Source organism: Anguilla anguilla, chromosome 1, assembly GCF_013347855.1.
Source record: "Anguilla anguilla isolate fAngAng1 chromosome 1, fAngAng1.pri, whole genome shotgun sequence".
Lineage (NCBI taxonomy): Eukaryota > Metazoa > Chordata > Actinopteri > Anguilliformes > Anguillidae > Anguilla > Anguilla anguilla.
Window position 1 is genome coordinate 64,562,806 of NC_049201.1, and position 25,120 is coordinate 64,587,925.

Here is a 25,120-nt window from a genome sequence, read left to right on the forward strand (position 1 = left end):
CATAGGGAATTGTGACACTAGATTTCATATTACTTCAAAAAAGAAAAAAACAAAAGTTGAAAGTTGTCATGTACTCCCACCTTTATATATAATGTGTAACATACTATAAACTGTCATACTATAATAACCAGTAATATTGATCATTAATACATATTTAGAGCACTTCATGACTAAACCATACATTAATTTGGTTGAAAAAGCCCTTCAACAGACTGGCAGTTAAAGCTGTGGTATAATGTCAATGCTGGTGCCCTGGATCTTATCTATACCGGGCAGCAGGAGCCACCTCTGCCGCTGTGGTTTAAGAAAACATAACAGAGATGAGCTCCGATTTGAAGAAAGTCCACTCTGTTAATTACATTTGCACTAGCATTTGACAGTACAGCCTTCTGAGCGTGCATAATTGGATTGCTTGCATCTTCCGTGGGTTTCTTAACTATTCCTTGCTTCAGCATATCAAGCCAATTTTATGCATACTCAAAGTCAGTGAAGAACCACAGCCCTCTGCAGTAGGCTAACAGGTCAGTTTAAAATTCACTATTTCAATCATCTTAATTACAAATATGGGTTTTTAAATTGATACTTCATCATTAATGGATACTTGAATTGATGGCTGGTATTTTCAGAGATAAAACAAAGAACACAGTAAGACTCCAACTACTGCTTCAAGTGGTTTTGCTGTAATAAATATTTATTGCATCAGAAAACATGAACTGTTGCAAGGAAGCAGCTTATTCATAACTTGTATGTAATCAATTACATACAATTGATTTTTGATAAATTTTGCTTCTGACCCAAACAAAATGATAAAAAGAAAAGTTGTGCACGATCTATGATCCAGCTCCAGTTCATGATATTGTACATATTCATATGTATATAATACATGCAAGTAGCTTACTTTGTGCAACACAGCATTAAACACAAACATAATAATTTCAGACATCTGAGCAAGGAAGAAACAAATCACTATAAAGTGCGGAAAGGTTATCCTGAGATTTCGGTACATTCTTTCTCCATCACCCAGAAATATACATACTGTATACACAAAACAACAGCTGGCCTTAGGCCCACAGGTTTGGGATGTCACAGATCCCAAAGCAAAAAACACCTCAATGCTACAGAACCCAACATCATACTGTATGTGCAGATTAGCATCAAGAAAAGTGATCATACAACAGAGCAGAAACACACATCCCCCTGAGCATTTGATACAGTCTGCAGAGGATGATTGCTACAAAATAAAACAGAAATGAATTGAGCAAAAGATTTAAGAAATATTTTTTTATAATTTATTTTCATTTTAAATATCATATTCCTAATAATAATTTAAACTCTAAAGTATGTTTTTTATTAAAGTATGGAGTATACAACCCATGAGCGGAAAAGCCAGGTGCACACAAAAGCCCTTTTAAAGACCCTGAAGGCACAGGGTGCTGGGAGAGTAATTTCCCACAGCATTGCAGAAAGACCACCGTGGACTCCGGAAATACCACTTCACAAGCTGTGCTGTGCATTCATTACACTCCTAACTGATGTCAGGCATTGCTCTGACCTTAAAAGCTTCTTTTCTGTCGCAATACATGCAAAGCAAAAAACTTTTAATAGATAATTACCAGATTTAAATTCACTCTCAGGGTATAAGTCAGACCAATTTCTGTGGGGAAAGTATTTTATTTGACAGCAAATGTTGGAGGTCAACTTAAGCTTTTCCACCAGTTTAATTAGATGTGAGGAGTCAGTTGAGTTCTGTAAAATTTTACCCAGATACGTTCCTGTGTCCAGCCCTAGACCTGTCAGTTTCAGACACTTGGTCATGTGTCTCAACTCACAGAAAGGATAAAGTGCATTGATAATGGCACCTTTCTGGTACCGGATGTAGATAAGGACCTAATTAAGCTCAGGAGGGGTAGCTGAGGTACTCAGAAGACATCCCACTGGCATCATGGCTCTGGAATTAGACCCAGTCAGAATTGGGTCAGTGCTTGGGGGCCTCATGTTCTTAGGGAAGCTGGCAGTAGAACCACTGCACCCTCTACCTAGACAGTGATAATTCCTATAATCAAACACAAAGCTGTACTTAGTCTCCATATTAAATTCTAAATGTAGCAATTGTTCATGAATTTTTCCAATTATCAATATTAATGTGGTCCTTTGTACCTATTGTACAACGCGATGAGCTTACTGTTTCGGCTAACAGAAACTATGAGCTCCCATAATGCAGTTCTTTTTACTGACTGTAAAATCACTAAAAAAAACTGCACATAGTAGTCAGGTAAACTGAGGTAGTGAGGAAGATAAAATAATAGACCACATCCACGTTGTGCAAAACTGAACAAAATATTGCTGCTGTTACAATAATAATACAAATAATACAAACAACTTGTTTGGTGTCAAGCACAACCACATCTACATACCATGACTCACCAAGAGACCCTCTGAACCTGTTATAGAGGAGGAGGTCAAATTAGAACAACCCTTAAATGACCTATCATCTGGCTGCCATGAAAGATAAAGATGGTGTAATAATATGTCTGATACATAACCTATGTATATTTACAACAGACTGATGAAAAAAATAGATTTCTAGGCAGAATTTTCTACATCTAAACAGAGTCTTAAAAGAGCATGAAAGTATGCACCTGGGATACATAAATAAAATGTAATTTTGCACCACAATCAAGAGCTTCAATTTTTTACTTCTAATCTATTTTTGTCGACCAGTGATACATGACTTACAGGCATCAGGTTTCCAAATATTTTCCTCAGCACAGTAAATGACTTACTAGCTTAATGCTGTGTTGTGCTGTAGTATCCACTTTCTTCCAGGACCTCTTCAATAATGGTCTGAAACATTGATACAAATATTTCTTAACGCAGTCAAATGACCAATTAAATACTTCACGTGACAAGTGTTATACAAACAGCAATGCTGATGTTATCTTATCCATCTTTGTTTGAGCATACTACATAAACTTACTTGCATTTGTTCATAGGTGACTCCATCTTGATGGTTCATACAGCTTATACTACCTGTGAACATGGCCCATCTGTTAGAGAGGAATTTACCCACTGCTGAGAGACAGAGCCAGAGCTGTCTCTCCCACTGTGCAAAGAATCAGCCTAGTTCATTAGCACAGGGGGAATTAACAACTATCTATTTTAAGGAAGGTACCGGAATGTACCGGAATGCTACCTTGTATGGAAGTATTGAAGGCTAAAAAATTCATTAGTATTCATCATCTGAAACCACTTTCAAAATCGAAATGTCACCCCGTCACAGATCAAAACTGAAAAAGCCTTTGTTAATATTGGGCTCAGATTGTACTATAATATAAATTGACACTGTTGCAGCCCCCCACTGATGGAAATAAACAATTTGGAACATTAACTGAATTCCATTAAATCCCTAAGACACCACGCCAGAGAAAGAACACTGAGGACACCGCACCAGCAAAGGAGATTTTTCTGGTTTATGGATAAAGCTGTACCTTGATCCTCAGTGCCAAGAGGTTTCCCACCAAAAGACTGGACCAGGGGAAACCAATCCGTACTGCTGGAACATGGTTCAATCACTTCCGGAGAACCCTGCAGGAGCTGCACCAACAGAATGCCAACAAAAGGACATTCTTCACATTCATGGTGAACCAGTAAATCCATACACCTGAGTAACAAAGCCAATGAGGCTCTCATTATAACATTTCACCTGCTGGACCAGACTTACATATTGGAAACATATTGGACACAGTGCTTTCAAAACACAGAGAGGCCATGTTCTCTGGTAAACGTAGCTCGAGACCTGACCGAGCTGGCTGTCTTTAAAATGGCAGGTGGAGTGCATGTATCCCTGCTTAATGAGGATGATGAAATGGCCCGTGTTCATCCGTGCAGTTACAGAGTAATAGACAGAGAGGAACGGAACCCACTGACTTGCTTTCCTTTTCAGGGATAATGGAAATATATAATTCACCCCACTTTTTTTATACCACTAGTGAGCCTCTGGAGAGTGTATATTTAAAAACAGGATGTACTGTATTAATTGCTTATAAACAAGCCATTGGAATGATGAAGTACTCTACCTTCTGCACTTAGACGAATGAAACTATGCACTTTTCCCCCAAATAAGCATGCTTCCTTATTTTGGTAATAACCAGAAAACGAATGTATTTGGTTTTTAAAAGGGTTCGTTTCTAGTAATCAATATTTGACATTATTTTCACAGTAACCGACCTTCTTGAGCTCTACTTTCAGATTGTACGGACTGCTCCGGTAGTGGAACAGTGATTTCTTGAATCTCTCGATGGCCCTCCGTTTGAAGTTGTGCTGAAGAGCAGGAGGAAGCTAATGAAATACACAAGATTGTTAAAAGCTCATTTACAGCATTCACAGTTAGCACAGTATTGAAATAGTCATATACATAAAGTATTCTTTTTTTTGCGTTCAATATTCCTACAATAATCAAGACTGTTCTTCAAAGGTGGTGTGCATGAATTTAACTGGTTGAGAATTCAGGAGCAGTCGTGAGCTCTTACAGGTCAATGAAGTGTCATTTGAAATGCATTAAGAGCCATTAAAATAGTCGTCACCGGGAGGAACAGATAGCATCTGACCTGACTGATGAAAATGATTTTATGCAGCAGAACCAGCAGTCTCTGGATGGGGTCGTCAATTTGACGGACTTTCCTCTGAGACACACAGATCCCTGCTGACGCTGTTGAGAAAAACAGTGAACCATGCAAATAATATGTTCTCAACCCTTCTTACAAGGCATTCAATTGCTAATCATGTCTGCCCAGATGAAGGCATTTGGATCACAAATTGCTTGGCTCTAGTGTAAAGGCATCCTAATGCTACCTGTGCTCAAGTCCTATATCCTCCATATCAGGTCTGAAAAACTATTCACATCATTAAAGAGTCAATAGCGTTTCCTTATTGCCTGAAGTGTGATAGAGTAATCAACAGGAGTTAATACCATCAAGGCTGAGCACTATAATGGGCCTTAACACAGTACCCTGGTGAGTTACTATGGCTGTAATAATACTGAAATGACCTCTCACTGTCTGCCAGCTGTCTCTGGAGATCCCTGCCTTACTGTTAGTGGAGAAGAGTTGGACTAAACAGAGAGAAAACACTAGTTAATACTGCCAGGGCTCCCAGCCGCACAGTGAAAATAAATCTTCAGAATGATATGATTTACCTGGTCGGGGTTTCAGTTTTGGGGCAGCAAATTCTCCACTGAAAGACAGGAGGGTAGTAATGCATACGGCACACACTAATCAGTGCAACTTACACAAGTGCACACCATTTGTATACACACACCTGAACTCACCTAGCAAGGTTCGGTTCCTCGGTTACAGAAGCACTGACACTGCGCTTTATAGACCCTTTAAACAGAAAAACATACCACCATTAAAGCTTTTATCTATGTGAAACAAAGTCAAAACAGATAAAGAGTTAAGTACATCAGGAATATGGTGTTTGGCATAATAAAAAGTAATGATATGTTGCAATAACACTTTACACTGTTGCTAAAGTAGTTATCATGAAAACGCTGGCCTTTGGGACAACATCCAAACAGGAGGAAATATAATGAAATATTCAAGTACCTTTAATATTTTAAATGAGGCATTTACTTTTTACCCACTCACCTTTTTCAAGAAGCAACAAAAACAATGTGCATTATTAATTTATTGCTGGCAGAAAAAAATATTAGTTCTGTAAAACCACTTTGCTATACTAACAGAAATGACATACTGTGCACTGAGACTGAAACTTTTATATCAGTGATGATTCATTGACACTTTGAGAAGCCATTTTAAGACTATAATGTAAGAGAGGTAAGGAAGGCTGGAGGGGTCTTCTTGTCTAGCACAGGGCCTGTAGCTCTCAAGCAAACCATAAAGTACCCGCAGCCAGCACTCACAACCTCTTTATTACTGCTATTTAAACCACAAAGACATTCCACCATTACATCACCTCATGAATCATGACCTCGTGCCCCCCATTTCAGTAACCCCATATGGTTCATGTTGCAACCATTAATTATGTAGAGTCTTTATGTGTTTTTGCCATGGGTTCACTCAAAATGAGCTCAAGGAAACATGCGATACTGGGTAGAACTGTAATGCAGTGGTGAAGATGCTAGACTAATAACAGCAGTATGGGGCACAGCCTAGCTCTTAGCACTTAACCTCAGCTGCTACACAAACATATTCAGCTTTATATAAATGGACGTCAGAAACGCAAGGATTAAATAAATAAAAATGCACATTTTACAGTGTTTCCTTAATCACTATTAAATGTGAGATACAAATGTTTAAAAGTAATTAGAAAAATATTTTGAGTTGAGTGCATGCTCATAAATACGGAAATCTTGATTCTGTGGGCTACCCAACCCTGTTCCTGGAGCCCTACCATCCTGCAGGTTTTCATTTCAACCCGAATTTGCAGGTGCTTCTTCCAATTAGCAGCTCAACAAATCTCTAGCTTTTGAATTAGGTTGCTTTGTTAGGGGTGGATTGAAAACCTACAGGATGGTAGATCTCCAGGAACAGGGCTGGGCAAGCCCCGATGTAGGATGATGTCAAGATAATATTCTTGGATATATTCTGCATAATACAATTAGTCTGGCGAAATCAAATGTGTTTGCACTATTCTGAATAATAGGGAGTAATGCATGTCCAATTAAAGACATTGAGTCTGCCTGGATATTCCTCTGGCAGCTGTGAGTCATTTCCATCTCCTAAAACGTGTAATGGCGGAGGAAACCTCGAGATCACAGCTCTTCTCTCCTGCCTAAGAGAACACCCCCCTCCCCAGATTCCACTGAGAGGCTCCCCCCAGCTCCCAATCAAAGGCTTCCACACACTATGCAAATATGAGATGATTTAACTCAAATCCAATTCTTCCTCTGCTAAATGTTCTTTACACTTTAGAGCCTGGTGAAAAAAATAAAAAATGTACTTTAGTGAACAGTCATTTCTTCCTGCAGCCCAGCTATTGTGGGACCTTCCCCTGGTGTAACCTGGCTTGACTTCACAACGCCCGCTGGCCTTATATTACCCTACACTATAACAGTGCATCAATAAAGATATATGCACAGGACAGGTGGCAAATGATTTTTCAAGAGCATTTGAAGGTTCAACTCAATACAGCAGCAGCAGCACAGGTTCTGCCCTATTGTCATTTTTCTTCCTAATATCTGTGCTCTGCAAGTCAGCTGCCAAGGACACTGTAATAAGCAGAATAGATGAACACCTGTGTTGACGGATGGACGGATCACTGAGTGATAAATTTCAGGAATGCGAATATAAAGAAGATAGACAGGTTAGAATACTTACTAACAGATATGTTGCTACAAGGACTGGAGGTAGAAGTTTTATCAGAGGCATCCAGTTCTTCCTCAGAACCAATTTCTGTGAAAAAAAACAGAAGGGTTAATACACAGATCTATTCAAATAAACAAATCATGAAAACAGGGTAGGCTAGGTTTAAGAAATTGTGTGAATGTGTGATAATGAAAGCACACACAGTTGAATATGTTAATTTAATAACTTTTTTAAAACATTTTATGACCAACACTAGAAGGGGGAGAAAATCAAATTCTAGTTCAGCTTGTAGAGCAGACGGCCACACAACTGATAAGTAACCTGTTTGCCCTGGAATCTTGCCCAGTTTTGATCTGAACACATTTCAGTATTTTTTTTCCCAGCAATCACTGGCAGACTTTGGAGCTGTTATGGATGTAAAGTATATAAATAAACAAAAGGCACATTGTTCTTTCAGAATTGTTCTTTACTTTCATGTTCAGTTCGGGCAGCTCATTAGTGGTGAACTGTCATTTTGCAAGGCAAGATGGCTGTCATCATAGGGACAGTAGAAAACTGACTGTGTGGTGTCATTTTGGTGAAGCAGCTTTCTCCCAGGCAAAAATTCACACCGATTTTAAATCCTGCTTTTATCTTCATTTACCTCATAAATCCCAGACTTTAGCAGTCTCTCTTTAATGACATAAAGCTTCTCAAAGAATAATTTTAATTAGTGCCACACTGACTGCCAGCTCCACATTGGGAGCAAAGATCCGTGCATTCTGTTTTTCCATTTAAGAATAGAGTTGTATAGCTATTGGCTAACACTTAAACAAAGCAAAACACAAAAACACTGATTTTCGCGCATCATTACACGAGACATGTAACATTTGAAGACTACGGCCGCTTTGACAGCTCCAACAGTGTGGAGTGAAGTGCTATATTTTGCTTGACCCCTGCAGAACGGAGAAAAAATGCAGGATGTACTCACCCATTCCCTCACTCCTAATGTACTCAGCTCTGAGCAATAAAATCACAATAGTATACACCGAGAGAAGCAAGCCCAAATTACCACTTGGTAGGGGAGGCTTCATATAGGGTGGAGTTACCATGTGCTTATAATACCTATTTCGCATAAGAGCAAAAGAATAGGACTTATCAGAACATATTGCCAGGACCAGGCCATTCAGCTCATCTCGGCTCATCATATGAACCAACCAATGACTTGGCTCTCCACAGTAAAATACTGTAATTGTTCAGTGAATAATTAACATTATGTTGTAGCACTATCCATTTTCCGATTCATAAAGCTTCATTCTACCATCGCTAGTTGCAAGTACAGTAATTGAGGTCTGCATTTGCCCCATGGAAAGTGCCGGAGGAGAGACCTACCTTGACTGGGGCCATGCTCCCCTGGAGTAACAGTATTAGGCAGGGAGGAGCTGGGAGAGCTTCTGATGGAGTCACTCTTCACAATCGCTGGTCCACTGCTGCTCAAACTGTGATCTTTCATGCAAAAGGCCTGCTGAACAAACAGATATTTCTCTAATTGTACATGCATAGCCTTTATGAGAAAATAAAAAAGATCAAGTGAGCACGTATCCAATGAGTAATCAATCAATCCATTATTCGTACCCATCCCTAAAAAAACCTGCAAGAGTAAAAACATAGCAGCAATGATTAGCTTAGATCTTGTGTAAATTATATGGAGTTACATCTATTGTTGCTTTAACAAACCTTTAGTTCACTCACCTGTGAGTGTGATGAGTGGCAGTGGCAGAGTCCACCCCTATTGGTTTCCAGGAAATACTTCTGTGCCCGCTTCCTGTCTCGCTCCAGCTTTCTTTCAAGAGCATGCTGGGAAGCATACAGAGCATCCATGCACTTCATCATGATATCAGAAATCCTGGAGCTGACTTCTACGATATCAGGGCGCAAGTCTGGGTCAGGGGTCAGGCACCTGCAGACACCCCCCCGCCCCCCCCCCCCCCCCCCCCCCAAAAAAAGAAAAAAAGAAAGAACACCAAGAATAAAAACTTAAATCTTATCCAGCAAACATTTGGAAAAGAATGTTTCAGTACAGGCTGAACACATGTTCCAAGTAACTAATGAAAAGAACCTCCCAAGAAGCACAACAAAAGTAGCAACTTTGAATTTTTATTTATTCAAAGCCTGAAACTTCTATAGTTTTTGTAGCATTTACCTACTGATCAAGTGGAGCATGAAATGTAAATGGGGAGAAGTGTTTTCGCTGTCTTGCAGAGATGGATTTAGCCATCTGTGTCAGCCAAGGAAGCTTGCGCTAACATATTCATGCTACATTGATGTTTCTCTGCTCTGAATATAAATAAAGACTAATGGTTAAAAAAAGGCATACAGAAAAACTGCATCACAAGCCATTTCCATCTCTATGACAGAGACTTGTTTCTGGCTCTTCATTATCTTTAACAAACACTGTCAGATGCTCGGTGCAAATCGAATGCACTGCGGATACATGCATGATCCATGAGCAGTATATTTAAACAAATCAGCTTTCTAGACCTCTTCGATGCTGCTCTACAGGGGGACATATTCACAGATGAAGCCAAGCACAGTGAATGCATTACCATTTAATGATGTCTGTCACTCTCTCAGAGAAGAGCCCTGGTACCACTGGCTCATAGACACCCTCCACAATCTAGCAGAGAAAGGCAAACAGAAATATTTGCACGTAAACAGCATACTTCAGAAGCATTCTGCACAGGCAGTCCTGTTTTCTACCATCTCCCTGTTAATACAGTACTAATACAGGGAGTCCCAGGCCCCACTGGTACAGCATTGCTAGGCAGCAAATGGACAGTAATGCGGACTGGGACATATTATGGCAATTGTGCTTTTTTTTTTTACCAAAGTCGATGGGCTCAAATGCTTTCCAGTAATGTCTTGGGGAAAGTATATAATTGCAGTGAAATAAAGTTTCTGCAAAAGAAGTATTATTTATTATGTCGCTGAGTTTGTGAAAGAAACAGTAGTTACTGTAGTGTGTGTGTGTGTGTGTGTGTGTGTGTGTATTTGAGAGAGTGAAAGAATGTTGCAATGCATGCCCATGATGCCTGTGAAATTAACCGTACTGTACGTGCGTGCATCTTGGTGAATGGTTCGCCATTGTAAGCCCACACGCGTTTGTGTGAGAGTGAGAATGCGTGCTTCTGTGGCTGACCTTGGTAGCGAGGGACAGCATGTTGCTACTGTAGAAGGGTGGATGGAGAGTGGCCATCTGATAGAGGATGCAACCAGTGGCCCACACATCCGCCTTCTCCCCATAGGGCTCGCTCTTCACTATTTCTGGGCTAAGAGAGAGAGTAAGGAAAAAAGGCACACAGTGCAGGCACACCAAGTTAGCAGCCCCTCACATACTATCCAAACACCCCTCACTCTCACTGTCTCTACCTGGTTGTTTCATATGTCTCATTGACAGGCATTGTGAAATTGCATCTTGTAGACTGCATCATGTGCTTGCTACATATTGCATGTCGCACCAATCTTACTGCCATGTCCACATGAAATAAACAAATGTTAAATTAGCCAAATATTAAAGTAACATATATAACATATATTGATATATAATAAATATATCAAGTGTATACATTCACTCCGTACTACAGGTCACACTGTATGTTTTTGTAATGCAAACACCACAGGGTATGACCATCCTTAAATCAATACATGCTCATCACTTCATATTATATTACCGTTCTTTATGTGCAGTTTGGGATATGAACATGTTTAAAAGGACTCGTTGCAAGGTGAAGTGCCTTCTGCGGATCCACAGTGGTGTAACTCAGAGTAATGGCTCCTGCCTCTGGCTTTAATAAATCAAGAGCCTGCATCCCTCAGCTCTTTCACTGCAGCGTAATATTACTGCGTGAATGTGTGGGTCTTCGTCACTCATCGTGCCTGCTTAACAGACAGTAGAGGCCCAGCTGGTATCCCAGCTTAAAGGCACAAGACTATCTGGTGTACAGCCAAGTAACCGCCCAGTTCCAGCTCACACAACATGTCCGTTTGTACTGCTAACATGAAAGAGCAGTTGATTTAAATGAAGGAGTACAAATATGACAAAACTGCCTACAAAAAAAAAAATCCTGCATTCAAATGGAAGCAAATTAACGAGAAAGGCTACACATGCTAGTCCTTTGAAATGGACTACAAAGCAGCCCCACTGGCACTGCCGGTATTGACAACAACAGCAGTGGTAAATTATTCTACAGAAACATACATCATTTGAAATGGAACAGCGCATCTGGAGAAACAGGGTAGTTTCCCAGAATCCTCTCTGTTTCACTCTGTTCTGTGTCTCTGAAGATGGAAGCAGCAGATATAACAAGCAGATGGCCAGTATCGCCTACAGTGTGTAGATTGCCCAAATGCCAGTTTGACTGCAAGTGAGTTCAATTTAATGCAAAGAATAAACATCTACTGACACATTTGAATCCAGAGGATTAAAAAGGTAGATCTGCACAGTCCTCTAGCTGGGGCATCCAACCGGCTCCTGTCAGTTAAATGTCTTCATGGTTTTTACTCCTCCCACTCACTTAATTGTCGCATTCAAAAGATCACAACCTGAACCAATTTAAACCTCCATACAACAAAGACAGGCAGGAGCAATGGTCATGTTCAATGCCTTGGTGAACTGCTGGGATATACTATATCTCACCATTTCACAAAGACTAGGAAGTAGGTGAATCAGCTACAAACTGTGCTCAAAGCAATAATTTCATTACCTAGGCCATTGGAAAAACAATAGGCAGTGAGGACTGGTTACACAGAGTGAATCAATTCTACTGTAGGCTTGTTACTGAGGAGAAACCGCTTGAGTTTCCTCTTTGTGGAGGAATCTTTCAGTACTTTAAAACACAGAGAAGAGGGAGGGGAGGGCAGCCACCATGATGTGGGTAATGCAAAAATCCCCCTTGAAGTGTCCTCTGTAAAGCAACAGTCTTCTTCTCTTTGATAATAAGCTGTTCTCAAGATGGCCTGGATGTGACACACATCTTTGCTCGCGCTCACACACAAGCACACACACACGCAAAGTGCAGGAAAAGTACTGCCAATATCTCTTTCAGTTGTTTTAAGAGGTCTAGTCAAAAATAATATAGAAGAATATCAGGTTTTTCAAGCTTAGGTTTTCATGCCAGTTGAGGACATGAGTCTGGTAGTCAGGTTTATAGCCGGTGAAAGTCTTAGCCAAGAATAGATTTTTTGACATAGTTTAGTAATATACTGAAAGATCATTGTACAGTCAGTGCTGATGCTGCACTCTACACTAAAACATGTCACACTCAAATGTCACAATTAATCCAGTGGCAACTGTAATAGCTGCTTGTATGACAATGCTACTGTATGACGGGCATCACGTAAAATTGAGTGGGAATGCAAACCAGCCTGTTAACAATGTGTCACAATGGCACTGAACACCTTCATTACCTTTCTCCAGGAATCCAAAAATCTCATAATCCAGGACATTTTTATTTTAATTCCCCTGGTTTATACAAAAAATCAGTTAGTATTTTATGGTATATTCTTTTTAAAAAATAATTTATTTATTTGATTGTTCTTTGTGCAAAACAATGAACTCATCCCTAAGCACTAAAACAAAAAAGAAAAAATAAATAAGTAAAAAAAATACACAGATCACTCAAAATCACGTAATAATGTCTAATAAACAGGGCAGGACACCTACTTTAAAAGTAGCCAGAAACTGCACCAAATGAAGACAGTCAGTCATTGTATGTAGAAAACATTCTTCTAGTGGATTAAAAGTCTTTTTGCTCCTAAAAGGCTCATGATACAAATATGTACAAACTCCACAGGACTGTGGTCCGAATGAGTCTTATCAAAGGACTTGCTTAATATTACAGAACCCACAGCATGTAGTCCACCAGCCAGAATGTAGTCTAGGCTAGCCAATGACACAAAGAGCAGACTGTGATGCCCATCAGATCACCATGACACTCACCATGAGAAGACACCGACACTCACAAGTTTACCACAACACTCACCAGGAGTACAGTATGGTGCCCACTACTGACATCAGCTTGCTGTTCTCCTGCTTCTGCTTTGCCAAGCCAAAGTCCGCTGGAAAGCAAGCACACAACAGACAATGTGTGATGATGTGTGAAAACACCACTCCCTCATTCAGGTGTTCCAGCACCTAGGCTTGTACCGAGGATAGCAAACCCATGGAAAAGTGTTTCATTTGATGAACAGAACATTCATAATCTGACTGAGTTTTGCTTGGTATGTTCGGCTGAGCACTTTCCCTGGGGTTCATATTTATCTGAAAATCCCGAGAAACTAATTTCAAGCACCAATGAGATATGCTTATTAAATGATACTGTATGCTAATTATCATTATCACAGCTAACGATATATACACAATATGCACATGGTCATTTTACTTCACACAGTTAGGCTCTCCTATCAAAACAATTCTAGTTTTTCTACTTTAAAAGTACCACACGGCAAGTTTTGATTCATATATATGTTTTTTTCTTTTTGCTAGTGTTAAGCCATTAGCATTTTATGAGCAACCAAAATTACTGAGTGGGCCACCGTTACATATCTGTAGTATGAATAATTATTTCATTCTATTGATTATATTATTGTTAAATAAGTGCTCAAAGAATAAGTGTTTAAGTAACTGTGAACTTTGAGCCAACAATGCCATCTAGTGAATAAAACACAGTACTGTTTTCAATCAAAATTCCTCCATTCACAGCTGATGTCACACAATTCCAGTTTCACTGTTTCACACACACACACATACACACACACACACACTGACAAACACACTCACTGATAGTGACTTTGTCTCTCTCTCCCAGCATGACATTGTTTGGGGTGAGGTCTCTGTGGACGATTCTCTTCTCCTTGTGCAGATAACGCAGTGCTAGACACATCTGAGGGATTTCAGTGAGGAAAAGCAGTTAAGAGGTGTGACTTTTGGGAAAAGAACTTGGCTTGTGACCTTGGCTGTGCCAGGTTGAATCCTGTGAGGGATGCAGCTATTTCAGCTACTTTACGGTACTTAGCGTGAATTGAAAATAAAGTTATGTAACAAACTGAATGGGGGTATCTGCCAAGGAAATACATAGCCTAGTCAAAACAGAAATGCAGATATCTCCAGTTATCATTTGGTATATGTGACAAGTCCGATTACGATATCCGTGACAGCATTATAGATATCTTAAAGGGTATTTTGACTAGTATATGTATTTGCACATATCCTGAATTACCATTCTGACTGTTCACATTGTAATTATGACATGTCAAATGCAATTTGTAATTATGGATATTCAAGTGAAACTATTCAATGTTAAAACGGCCAGCCACACAGAGATAATGAATCAGTTACGCATTGATTTGTTAAATGAGCTAAATGTTGCTTTGTGGTGGAATTACTCTTTTAATCTATAGCTCTTGATTTACTTACCAGCTATTCAAGCTGTACTAAACCCCGCTTTGTGTCCAGCTCACCTTCTCTACTGTTCTACAGTTAACAAGGTCATTGATTCTTTTCCTACCTGAATAAATATGTTCCAGATTCTCTCTTCAGTGAACTGCTGTCCTTTCTCTTTCAGGGAGGTGAAGTGCTCGGCCAGGGGTATTCCCTCTATCAGCTCCATAATGATGTACAATCTGTCGTCTGAGAGAGAACCCACCTTCACAGTACTGACGTGCACAGTGGCACCATTTCACAGAAAGAAGAGGGGCAGAAACACATGACAGTTTGCCTTTTAACTGAATTTGAAACGTATTTCAAGAAAATCAAATGCTTACTTTCCAAGAAGGTCTTGTAGTATCTGACAATGTTTGGATGAGTCATCTGTAATGAACGGAGGGTAAAACAAAATAACATTCTGTTCATAAATGTCTCCAACCGATTATTCTTAAATTCAGGTATATGCTAAAAATGACATGCAAATATAGCGGCATACAGTGGCATACAGGAGTGTGTTTAAACGCGGTACAAAGGCATGTGTTGAGGAGCAATCTTACTTATAATGGACTTAAAGAACATTCAGTAATTTCGTGCAGACAAAAAAGAGATGGCACTCTTTTTAACTCCAAAAATCTATATTCCAATAAAAATGCAATGTCTTGGCACTCATAATGGTATGTCTATGTAAAAATGTTTTTCTGGAAGTAATAGGAGTTGACCTCAGCTTGTGTTTTACAGGTTACCAACAAACACATTTAAATGCTACAGGTTGCCAACATGATTATCTTTGTATGATAAAAAACACACATAGCAAACTTCAATCTGTATAGTGAACTAAAGGCAATGAATCATATTATTATCATCATAAAATACAGAAGCTAGCTTGCCTGTTCTTTTATGATGGTGAGCTCAGATACAATCTTCTCCACACTGCTGTCCCGGTCCTTCTTGTCTTTGCCAAAGGCCGGGTTGTGGAGGTTCACCTCCTTCAAAGCCAAGAGGTTCTGTCCACTCTGCTTCCGAACCTTTTCCCATGTCCCAGAAAGGATGGGTGAAATAAACCCAGCGAACTGTGTTAGGGTCACGGGGCCTACGCACATAAGCCAAGAGCCATAGCAGCCTGATCACCATGTCTGTTTCACAAAACTACCTCAGCACCGCGACTATGAATGAAACATCTGTGAGCACTTGGCAGGGTCGTTTTGCCAGATGTCTTTGGAATACTGCACCACCGAACACCATGTAGCTTCTTTAGCAGTTATGAAGGAAACCTCATGGTGTACAGCTGGGGGAACCACATTCATCAACAATGTTATGTTTGTGTTCACAGCAGAATGCAATTTATTGTGAGAGCGACTGAATAAAAATTTAGTTTTGTGTTCAATTGTTGCGGAGTCACTCTCACTCATTACAACAACTTAGCAAAACAGTGTCCTAGTATGCTTAGTGAAGTATCCATCCATATAGCCAGATATTCACTAAACAAAAATGTTGCACCAGGGTACAATAGCACAGACCCACATCCATCGGGTTACGAGTTCGCTTTTCAAAAGGACAGCTCTGCACTGTAACACCAGAGGCACATAATAGAATATGCTAATACTAAGCCAATTTTAGCCCTGGGTTTTTAATACTGATTAACGGGCGGGTCTGAGTTTTTATTTCATTAAGATTGCAGGTCAGGATGAGAAGTTTCCATAAGGAACTCGGATTGTTATTAATGGCGGTCTGAGGGCCGCACCTTGAACACGCTGCCGAAGGCCCCGCTGCCCAGATGGTCCAGAACAGCGTAGCCGTTGATCACTTTCAGAGGAGCCCTGTTCTGGTTCACCGTCTCAATGCCTTCTTTCAGACTGCTCAATTCCTCATCCTGCAGACATGCACACTGGTGAAAATTCATCAGCCTCTGCACAAGCATATTAATATTCTGTTCATGCTTAATGGTCTGTCTGTGTTGTGTTAATGGTGCAAAATCATTCCTAATAGTTATGAAACTACGCGTGCTTGAGAAGGTATGGATGAATTTTATGTAGAGACAGACTACTGGAGAAAAGTTGAGGGGAAGTGTGCTCACAGAGAGGAGAGAGACTTTCTCTTGAAGAGCTTCATAGGCAGTGATGTCCCGAACATAATGTCCAATGTCAATAAACATCTCAAACAGGTTCGGAGAGAAAAGCCTGAAAGTACACATTTCCACAGCTGAGCAACTGAGTGTCATTTCAGTTTCACAATGAACTTTGATTATACATGTAGCAGTGACATTTACCAGTACCTTTTAAATAGATGTCTGTTTCGCTCCCTGCTGAACAGGAATCTTAAGGCTCTGAAGGCATAGCACTGTCAACAATAAGAAAACACTTTTATAACATTACCTTACATCATATTATTTCTATATATTACATAATATTCATCTCATATTATTCATCATTTATAATAAATTAGGTTATAATTTATTACAACTAAAACGGATTACATTACTTTCTGACAGACATTAATTAGTACTATGCCCTTGCGTAAGACAAGTAAAAAAATGTATATTTATATTACTTTTTTAAAAATGATTGTTTAAAAAGTTATTAAGAGAAAGCATACTTTAGTTAAAAATGTCACATGTGTTAGATCAAAACTACTATGAATTATTCCATAGTAATTTGTAGTACCTGAACAGATTTTGCTTTTGGTCCAGTTTGTGAGTCATGTGGCAGAATTAATTTCCCTATTACATACACTCCATTCTCCTGGAAAAGCACACATATTGCATAGTATACAAAGAATGTATAAATATTACAGGCTAATTTCTGGTTAGTTGTTTGTAAGGATGGCTTGTGCACAGTTCGATTAAAAGATGCAGACAAACAGAAGATTAAGCATGCAGCTCTACCCATTCACTAAAGGCAGATAGTAAAATTATTTCACAAGGACTGCTACAAGGCCAGCAGCCAGGTATGGCTTGCTGCAGACTGAAGAACTGCTAGAAGATTCCGTACCTCCACCACGTGATGTGCTGTGGTATCATCCAGGACAAGCTCTGTCAGGGCTGCACAGCACGCTGCAAGAGAACAGGTAAGACAGGTGAGATAGAGGAAGAGGTGCCAGGAGAACAGCTGAATTTTACTGTATCAATATTGTCTGATACAGCACAGACTTTGTCACAGCAGAAGTGGAAATGGAGAAAACAATGTATGCAAATTCTCAGAAGAATATGATAACACAAGGAGACCCATTTCCATAAAAGACTGTAGAAAGAATGGAAGCAGAAAGCTCACCTTGCCTAGCAGGAAAGTGCTTACAAGGAACAGCATGGGAACCAAAGAGAGTCAGCAGGTGTCTGTCTTCCACTAATATTTTAGTACAATAAATATGTGTCTAGGCAAATGTGTGCGCATCAGTGAATGTATCCAAATGTTTGAATAACTGTGTTTAAATGAATGTGCGTGTTTGTTTGACTTAGTAATTATTTATCTGAAAGAACACATATATCCGTGTTTGTCTGGTAGTAACTGTATGTCATACTGTACATATGAGTTAGTGAGCATGCGTGTACTGTACATGTGTTTGTATGAGTATATGTAGGCATGTGTGCAAAACGAGTGTGTGTGTGTATGTGTGTGTGTGTGTGGGGGTGGGGGGGGGTTTATGTGTGTGCGCGCGCGTGTGTGTGTAACACCCACCCGCCTGCAGTGACAGCGTGCTCTCCTGCGTTTCCCGTGGGCTCAGCTCCTCTGAGATGAGCTGCCGCTCAATTCGGCCTGCAACGTTGGCACTGGACAGAGTCTCAACAGAGGAGCGGTCCGAGACATACACCCTGTCACTGAGCACAAGAGAGGTACTGGGCATTACAAACCTAAGTCATATGAAAGCTATGTACAAGTTCTAGCCACGGGGAGTTTTTCCTTGCCACTGTTGCTTCAGGCTTGCCCCTGTGGGAGTTTAGGTCAGGGTTGTCTGTGAAGCGTATTGTGACAATTGTTGTAAATGCGCTATATAAATACATTTTTATTGATGATTGATAGCGCTTTAAGGTACTATAGTTATCAGCTAGAGCACAGAGTACCTAGCCAGTATGAATCAGTGTTCATCACCTATGAGTTCAGTGATTTAAGGAACTCATAGCATGACCACCATATATTTGAGTTTAAAGTCCAATCTATTAAAAAATAGGGGGCACATTCAACTCCCACTTAGGCGAGACCAGTGGCACATATCCGCCCTCGCTGACTGCAGCTCTCACCAGTCCAGGATGCGCAGCAGCTGCTGCACTCCGCCCCAGGCCCGGATCTCGGCGCTGGAGTCCGGGTCCTCGCACAGCTGGACGAGAACCCAGACCACGTTCCACAGCAGCTTCAGGTGCTCCGAGTGGAGCAGGCTGAGGAGCACCGGCACGCCCTCGTACGCCTTCACCTGCTCCCTCACCTGCCGATCCGGACAGAGGAGTCTCAGGAGCTCTGCAGCTATCCTGGTGGAGACACACAGGCGCCCGCAGCACTGACTTTAGCCACTGTTAGTGCACACATTAGCAAACTGTGCTTGAGCTCAATGCCTGGAGGGCAGGAGTGTACAGTGACTTTTGCCTCTTTAACATAACACTACATTTATTAAGCAGATGACAATATAAGAGACATCAAAGGGCAGTGACCTGATTAATATGAGCAATAATTCCAGACCTGGCTAACAGCATTCCCAAACCAGTGAGCATCATTAACTATGCTAAGCTTCAAACAATGGTCTGCCATCTAACATCAGATACCCATCAGGCAAGCTGAGATGCAATGTGAGCCCTGAGTGTGAGGTGGAGGGAAACAGAGAAAAAGATGAGAATTGTCGGCATGTGACATTTGCAAAGAGCTGCAAATATCTGTGATCTTCTTGCTGAAGTGGTCTGCTAAGGAGAGTCAGGATTGGGAAGTAGGTAAGAGAAGGTGAAAAACCAGTTTGCCTGGGTTCAATATGAAACTACAAAAGGAAACCAGCAGAACATTACAGGAGAAGGCAGAGAGGAAAGCTTGGTAGGTGGACAGGTCTGCAGGGGTGTTGGATTTCATAGAGGAAGGTGGGAGAGGACTAGGAAGAAGGAAGGATACAAAGTAGTGATCATGCAGCTGGGAGGGAGCAGCTGTGAGGCTGGAGGTAGATCAGGCACTCAGGAAGACTGGCTCCAGCTGATTTCCACCTGTGTATGGGAGAGGTCTGTGCCACAGTGAAGTCAATAGAGTGGAAAAGCGGGAGGATCTGGATGACTGATTGCCATCCAGGTGGATGCTGAAATTTCCCAGCAGGTTCGTGGGGGTTCTGTCCTCAGGGAAGGAGCTGAGAAAGGTATCTAGCTCCTCAGGAAGTGCCCATGGGACCAGTTAGTGTGTTAATAACGTACATTCTAGACTTCACTTCAAACAAAACACACCTTTTTGATAGCAAGTCATACTCTTGCAGTATAATGAGGAGATTTTCCACAATCAAGAGCTCTCCAATCTTCTCTTTGTAGTCTGGGCTGGAAGAAATGAGAAAAACACTTAATGTATTAGAATAATACACACATTTAATCAGTAATAAGAAATCATTATAACAACAATCATAATTATTCCAAGCAGTGCACAAACAGATGAGGTCATTAAAATGCTCAGTCCTAGTGTGATTACAACTGAGTTGCCTTCCCTCATCAGAAAAACAAACAAAACCATTAAACCGTTTTTCAATTAGTCTAGCCCTCATTCTTGCCCATTTCATTTTAATTCTGCAGCATTAAGATTGTCAGTGCTGAGCAAGGGTACCTCTCTGCAAGGCTGGTGAGGGCCAGGAGAGACCCCAGCAGTACACTGCTGTCACGCGTCGCCAGCAGCTTCACCAGGGTCTGTATTTAAAGAGTAAAATGACTCTTCCATTTTTTTTCTAGTCACTCATTTGTAGTCCCAGACATCATGGGACTACATTTTTTATCTTTCATAAAAATTCACACTGCACAGCACTTGGCTCAGACGGGCCCCAAAGTTCACAGCATAAAGGTGATGGGAAATTAAATTGGTGCAACAATGTCTGCGTGTCTCCTGTTAAGTTAATTACCATGTTGCCAAAGCAAATGATTTAATTAGGAATGTGCACCTTCTTCACGCATTCAGCCTGCATAAGCAACATTTGCATTCAGGTCCTTGATGGACTCCACATTAACACAATAATGTCCTTATCCAGGAAAAACTGGGCCTAATTAATTCATCTCTCCCGTTTTTCAAGACAGAGTTTCTGGTAATTTGTTGTACATGTGATGAGGCTGTTTTGAAATTAGGCAACATGAAATATGCTGGAATAAGGAATAGGAAAATAACTATTTTATTTTAATTTATTCAATTTTTATTATTATTAAATAAAAAAGTTTTGTTTTATTACTACCATTTATAGGAATAATGCATGTAGATGTCTATTCAGAGTAAAAGATTTTGCTAAAAAGCTGCCTTTCATCTGAAGTCCATGTAAAAGACAAGGTGTAAGAGCCAGAGGGAATGTAGACTACCTTGTGAGCTCCACACTCAATAACCCATTTCCTCTGTTCTTCAACCACAGAAAGTTTCTGAAACATATCTACACAGAAGAGGCAGTATTACAAGAGAGAATTTCATCATTTTTCGAGAAATAATCACATTTCTCGTTTTTACAATGTGAAACAAGACATCTCACATGTCATGTTGACCAGCTGTTCCATGGCAAATGTGTGCTCTTCACAATCCAGATAGCTCCTGGAAACTGACTCCATGTACTGCAGTAAAATGTACATGCTTTCAGACACACACAGACATGCACATGCACAAACATACTGTCATTTGTATTAGTTACCCTTTACCTGAGCAAGGCAACCAATCCCTTGGAGTTGATAGAAAACTTTCTGTAAGAGAAAGGTACATGATGCATATGAAAAGAACTGTATGAAGAGGAATGAACAGTGCAAGTGTTTTTGACCATAAGTTATTGGATGTTTAAACATAATGGAATTACATAGATTTTAAGTAGCAAGTAGCCGAAGTAGCAAGAGGTAAGTCAGGCACCTAGTACCTCTTCTTAATCAATTATACATCAGTTACACAAAACCAAGGGAGAGCACTGAAACAAACCTGATAAAGTGGTTCTCTCATTAACAGTCGCAGACAAATCAATATTCGTAGGAGGTGTCCAGGACTGGCTTGGCCAATCCAGGCACTGCAGACAAAGGAAATACAGGATATGAATTAGCTACTGTTCCATCATGCTGCAATGTTACACTCAAAGCACTTCAAAAGGATGAAAACATACAAATTGGTCAGCATATATTGATGTGCAAAAATAGGTTTTACCAGCACATGAGCCGGTTTCTGACCAAACAGGTAAAGATGTCCAAAAACAGCTTGTTCTGGGGGTGACCGCTAAAGCTCCTATGATTTCTGTAGGTCACACTGTGCAAGAAACAAAGGATATTAGGAACACAAATAAATTGCAGAGCACAATTCTTCAATACAATAATTATTATTATTATTATTTGTGTCAGAAAAAAATACTATTATTATTTATTTTGTTGCCAAAGCCAAAACTGCTGATGTTTCGATGGTACAAATAAAACCTGTACTATTTTCCTCTTTTGCTCAGTACCTGAAGTTCTCCAGTTCTGAGGCCTCAGCATTTGGTGACAATGCAGCTTTGCTCCTACTGTCATTGTTGCGCTGGACAGGGGACTGGGACTTGCTGAAAGTAGTGCTCCGTGCTTTGGAGGAACTCGCTGCTGGTGCCTGAGAGGACAGGCAGAGAAAACACATTTATGACTGCTCTAATTAACACATATTACTGCTGGTCTTCATCCTGAAGCCGCTGCTTCAAAAACACAAGTGAAAAAATTAAATGAGCTATCACAGAGAAGGTGTGGTACAGAACAAATTAATTATCATATTTATATAGACTGCATCATACTGCACTTTGAATAAATAGAATACAATATAAAACATGACATTACCTGTTTGATCTGAGAAACAGTGAGGTAGGACAATAGCTTTCTGAGATCAAATATTTCCCTGAAAAATAAAATAAACATTGTTGGAAAGCCAAAATAAATAAATAAATGTACAATTGGAGAAATGTAAAAATAATAATAATAATTTTTTTTTTTTTTTTTTAAAGAAGAAGAAAAAAAATAAAAAGAGGCTCTTACCGGTCTACAGTTTTATTTGACCTTGGATGTAATTTTTCTGCTTGTTTCCCTTTTTTGTTTGTGTTGGGCATTTTCAAATCTGTGGTCTATGGATTTCATATATAATTCCTACAGGTATAGACAGTTAGACAGGAACGGACAATATTATTGATATGGTGGCAGGTGATTTACGAGTCCACCATACAGTATTCCACACTAACCACAGCATTAGGCACAAATTATGGCGAATGTTGTATCAAATAATACTGAATAAATAGCGTAATCATAGATACATTTTGTTTTTTTAAGTTGGCCCCCGTCACAAATAATACTATCAAAAGCTAATACAGGCTATATTCGAATTAGTTTCATGAATGCCAGCTTAGTCATGAGTGGCAACTGTCTTTCTGTGCGTATCACTAAAGTACAATCAAAATGCAATGGATACAAATATGAAACATGATAAATAATGGCAGTATAAACACGCACAACAAAATTCTAAAAGCAAACTCTGATATATTTTTTTTAAAACTAGCCAAATAACGCGTTTTACGCTTACATAAAAAATTGAAACGCCACACAATGTAAACAGATGTGATTCAAACAGATATCGCTGAAACGTTAACAAACACTAACAACACAACCATTAAACATGAAAATGATAAACTGCAATCGGCCGTCAGTCATTCCGAGCCGTTAGCTATCTAGCTAACCAAATTGCTGAAGTGTCGACTATGGAAGCCAAAAATTGAAACGAGCAAACAAAAATGTTACAACTAGTTACCAACATAGTATAAAAGTTTCTTTGTTCATGCCTGTTCGTTGTTATATTAGTAGCTAGACAACATTGTGTTTTCTTTTCTTATTATGAAAGGATCATAGCTCTGCAGCAATGGTAGCAAACTAGAAAGAAAGCTAACTACACTGTACGTCAGAATTCCAAATAAGCTTAACTATCAGCAGGTAAAAGCCTGTTCAGCCATGTAGCAGGCAACTCGTTAATTTTGACAGTTGCAGAATGCTGTCCGTCGTTTACCTGGCATTACATATAATTACATTTCATAATCCAAATGATCAGTCAATGTTGCAGTTTAATTTTGTAATAAAACAGCACAAAACATTAAGAGCACATGCCCAAATCAAAAACTCTCATCTTTAGCCATAGACCAAAATCCGACCAATAGGTCGGAGCAATATTGTTAAGTGTACATTACCATGACTACTGCTGACGCTGTTTTCTATATCCTGTCACCATGGAATTTTTAACACATTTAAAGTAGACCATGCGCTCCAAACTATGCCCCACAAGTAGTCTGATTGTGGAAATATAACTAACAAAATGTGTATTTTTACATTATTTGTGTTATCAAAAACAGACAACTGAAACGTCACTGTCTTGATAGATAATCTTCTTGTAACACAACTGTTATTTAATTCCAACACGTGGGAACAACAAGCACAACTATATTTACATTTGCTAAAGTTTTGAAGCGGCGAGCCATTATTTTATTGCCAAAAAAGCTACTGTATGAGTCCTGCCATGGAGTTTAAACCATTACGTTCGGTAGCCACAGCATATCCATCGCTGGACAATGGCACAGTGGAAATTATGCTCAGCCACCAGTAGATGGCACACAGTCATTGATAAAGTAAGTAAACGGACAAGTAGCTAGCGAAATATAATTCCTCTCATTACATTAAATTGGCTTTTGGACTACCTTCAGACCGGACGTAACTCTTCCTAAGAAATTTAATTTAGTTAACGTTAGCCACATAATAATGACCTATGATCACAAGAAGTACTCCATAACTCCAGGGCTACGAAGTCTCATGCATCTGACCTCTGATACTCATGTTTTCAGCCTTAATCTGAATGATCTCACGCTCCGTCAAGAAATCTAACGCCAGAGTTATTTACAGATCTGAAAAATAAACTCGTTCACTGATCCTCGAGATCACTTGACAGACCGCCTTGACTTTCCATATCACATCAGTCACATAAATGTATCTTTGTTCTAAGTTACTTGCACGATTTTCTTTGATTTGACTAACCTACGTGATGTCAACACATAGTTGATTGTTGGTTCGCTGAAAAATGTTGCTGTTTATTGTCTATCAATAAATTATTATTTGTTTTTAATCGGTTCTCATATTCTGAAACTAAGCTAGAAAAAGATGTGCGCGATGTAAGTG

The 25,120-nt window shown here is 39.8% G+C and overlaps 1 protein-coding gene across 9 annotated transcripts; it reads right to left on the reverse strand.

Annotated features, from left to right (window-relative positions):
• Positions 1-670: 670 nt before the first annotated feature.
• nek10 (NIMA-related kinase 10) lies at positions 671-24,332 on the reverse strand. 9 transcript variants are annotated; one of them, XM_035405334.1, is made up of 38 exons: positions 23,984-24,332; positions 22,949-23,056; positions 22,754-22,811; positions 22,396-22,532; positions 22,104-22,202; positions 21,885-21,969; positions 21,617-21,658; positions 21,454-21,532; positions 21,290-21,357; positions 20,556-20,635; positions 20,189-20,275; positions 19,019-19,243; positions 18,459-18,598; positions 17,775-17,836; positions 17,448-17,525; positions 17,060-17,124; positions 16,862-16,964; positions 16,529-16,657; positions 15,675-15,812; positions 15,126-15,171; positions 14,870-14,991; positions 14,143-14,245; positions 13,346-13,421; positions 10,504-10,633; positions 9,911-9,981; positions 9,057-9,264; positions 8,697-8,829; positions 7,338-7,412; positions 5,327-5,381; positions 5,195-5,232; positions 5,048-5,110; positions 4,608-4,708; positions 4,228-4,338; positions 3,489-3,594; positions 2,978-3,030; positions 2,784-2,844; positions 2,415-2,441; positions 671-2,053 (listed from the first exon to the last, which is right to left on the reverse strand). In XM_035405334.1, exons 2-36 carry the CDS (start codon positions 23,017-23,019, stop codon positions 2,788-2,790), a joined length of 3,294 nt encoding a protein of 1,097 aa, XP_035261225.1. In that variant the 5' UTR covers positions 23,020-23,056; positions 23,984-24,332; the 3' UTR covers positions 671-2,053; positions 2,415-2,441; positions 2,784-2,787. The 9 variants fall into 9 exon arrangements, with proteins under 9 accessions (XP_035261225.1, XP_035261278.1, XP_035261260.1 ...); XM_035405387.1 differs by having other exon boundaries at positions 8,697-8,826; positions 23,964-24,332; XM_035405369.1 differs by having other exon boundaries at positions 671-2,036; positions 2,425-2,441; positions 23,964-24,332.
• Positions 24,333-25,120: the final 788 nt, after the last annotated feature.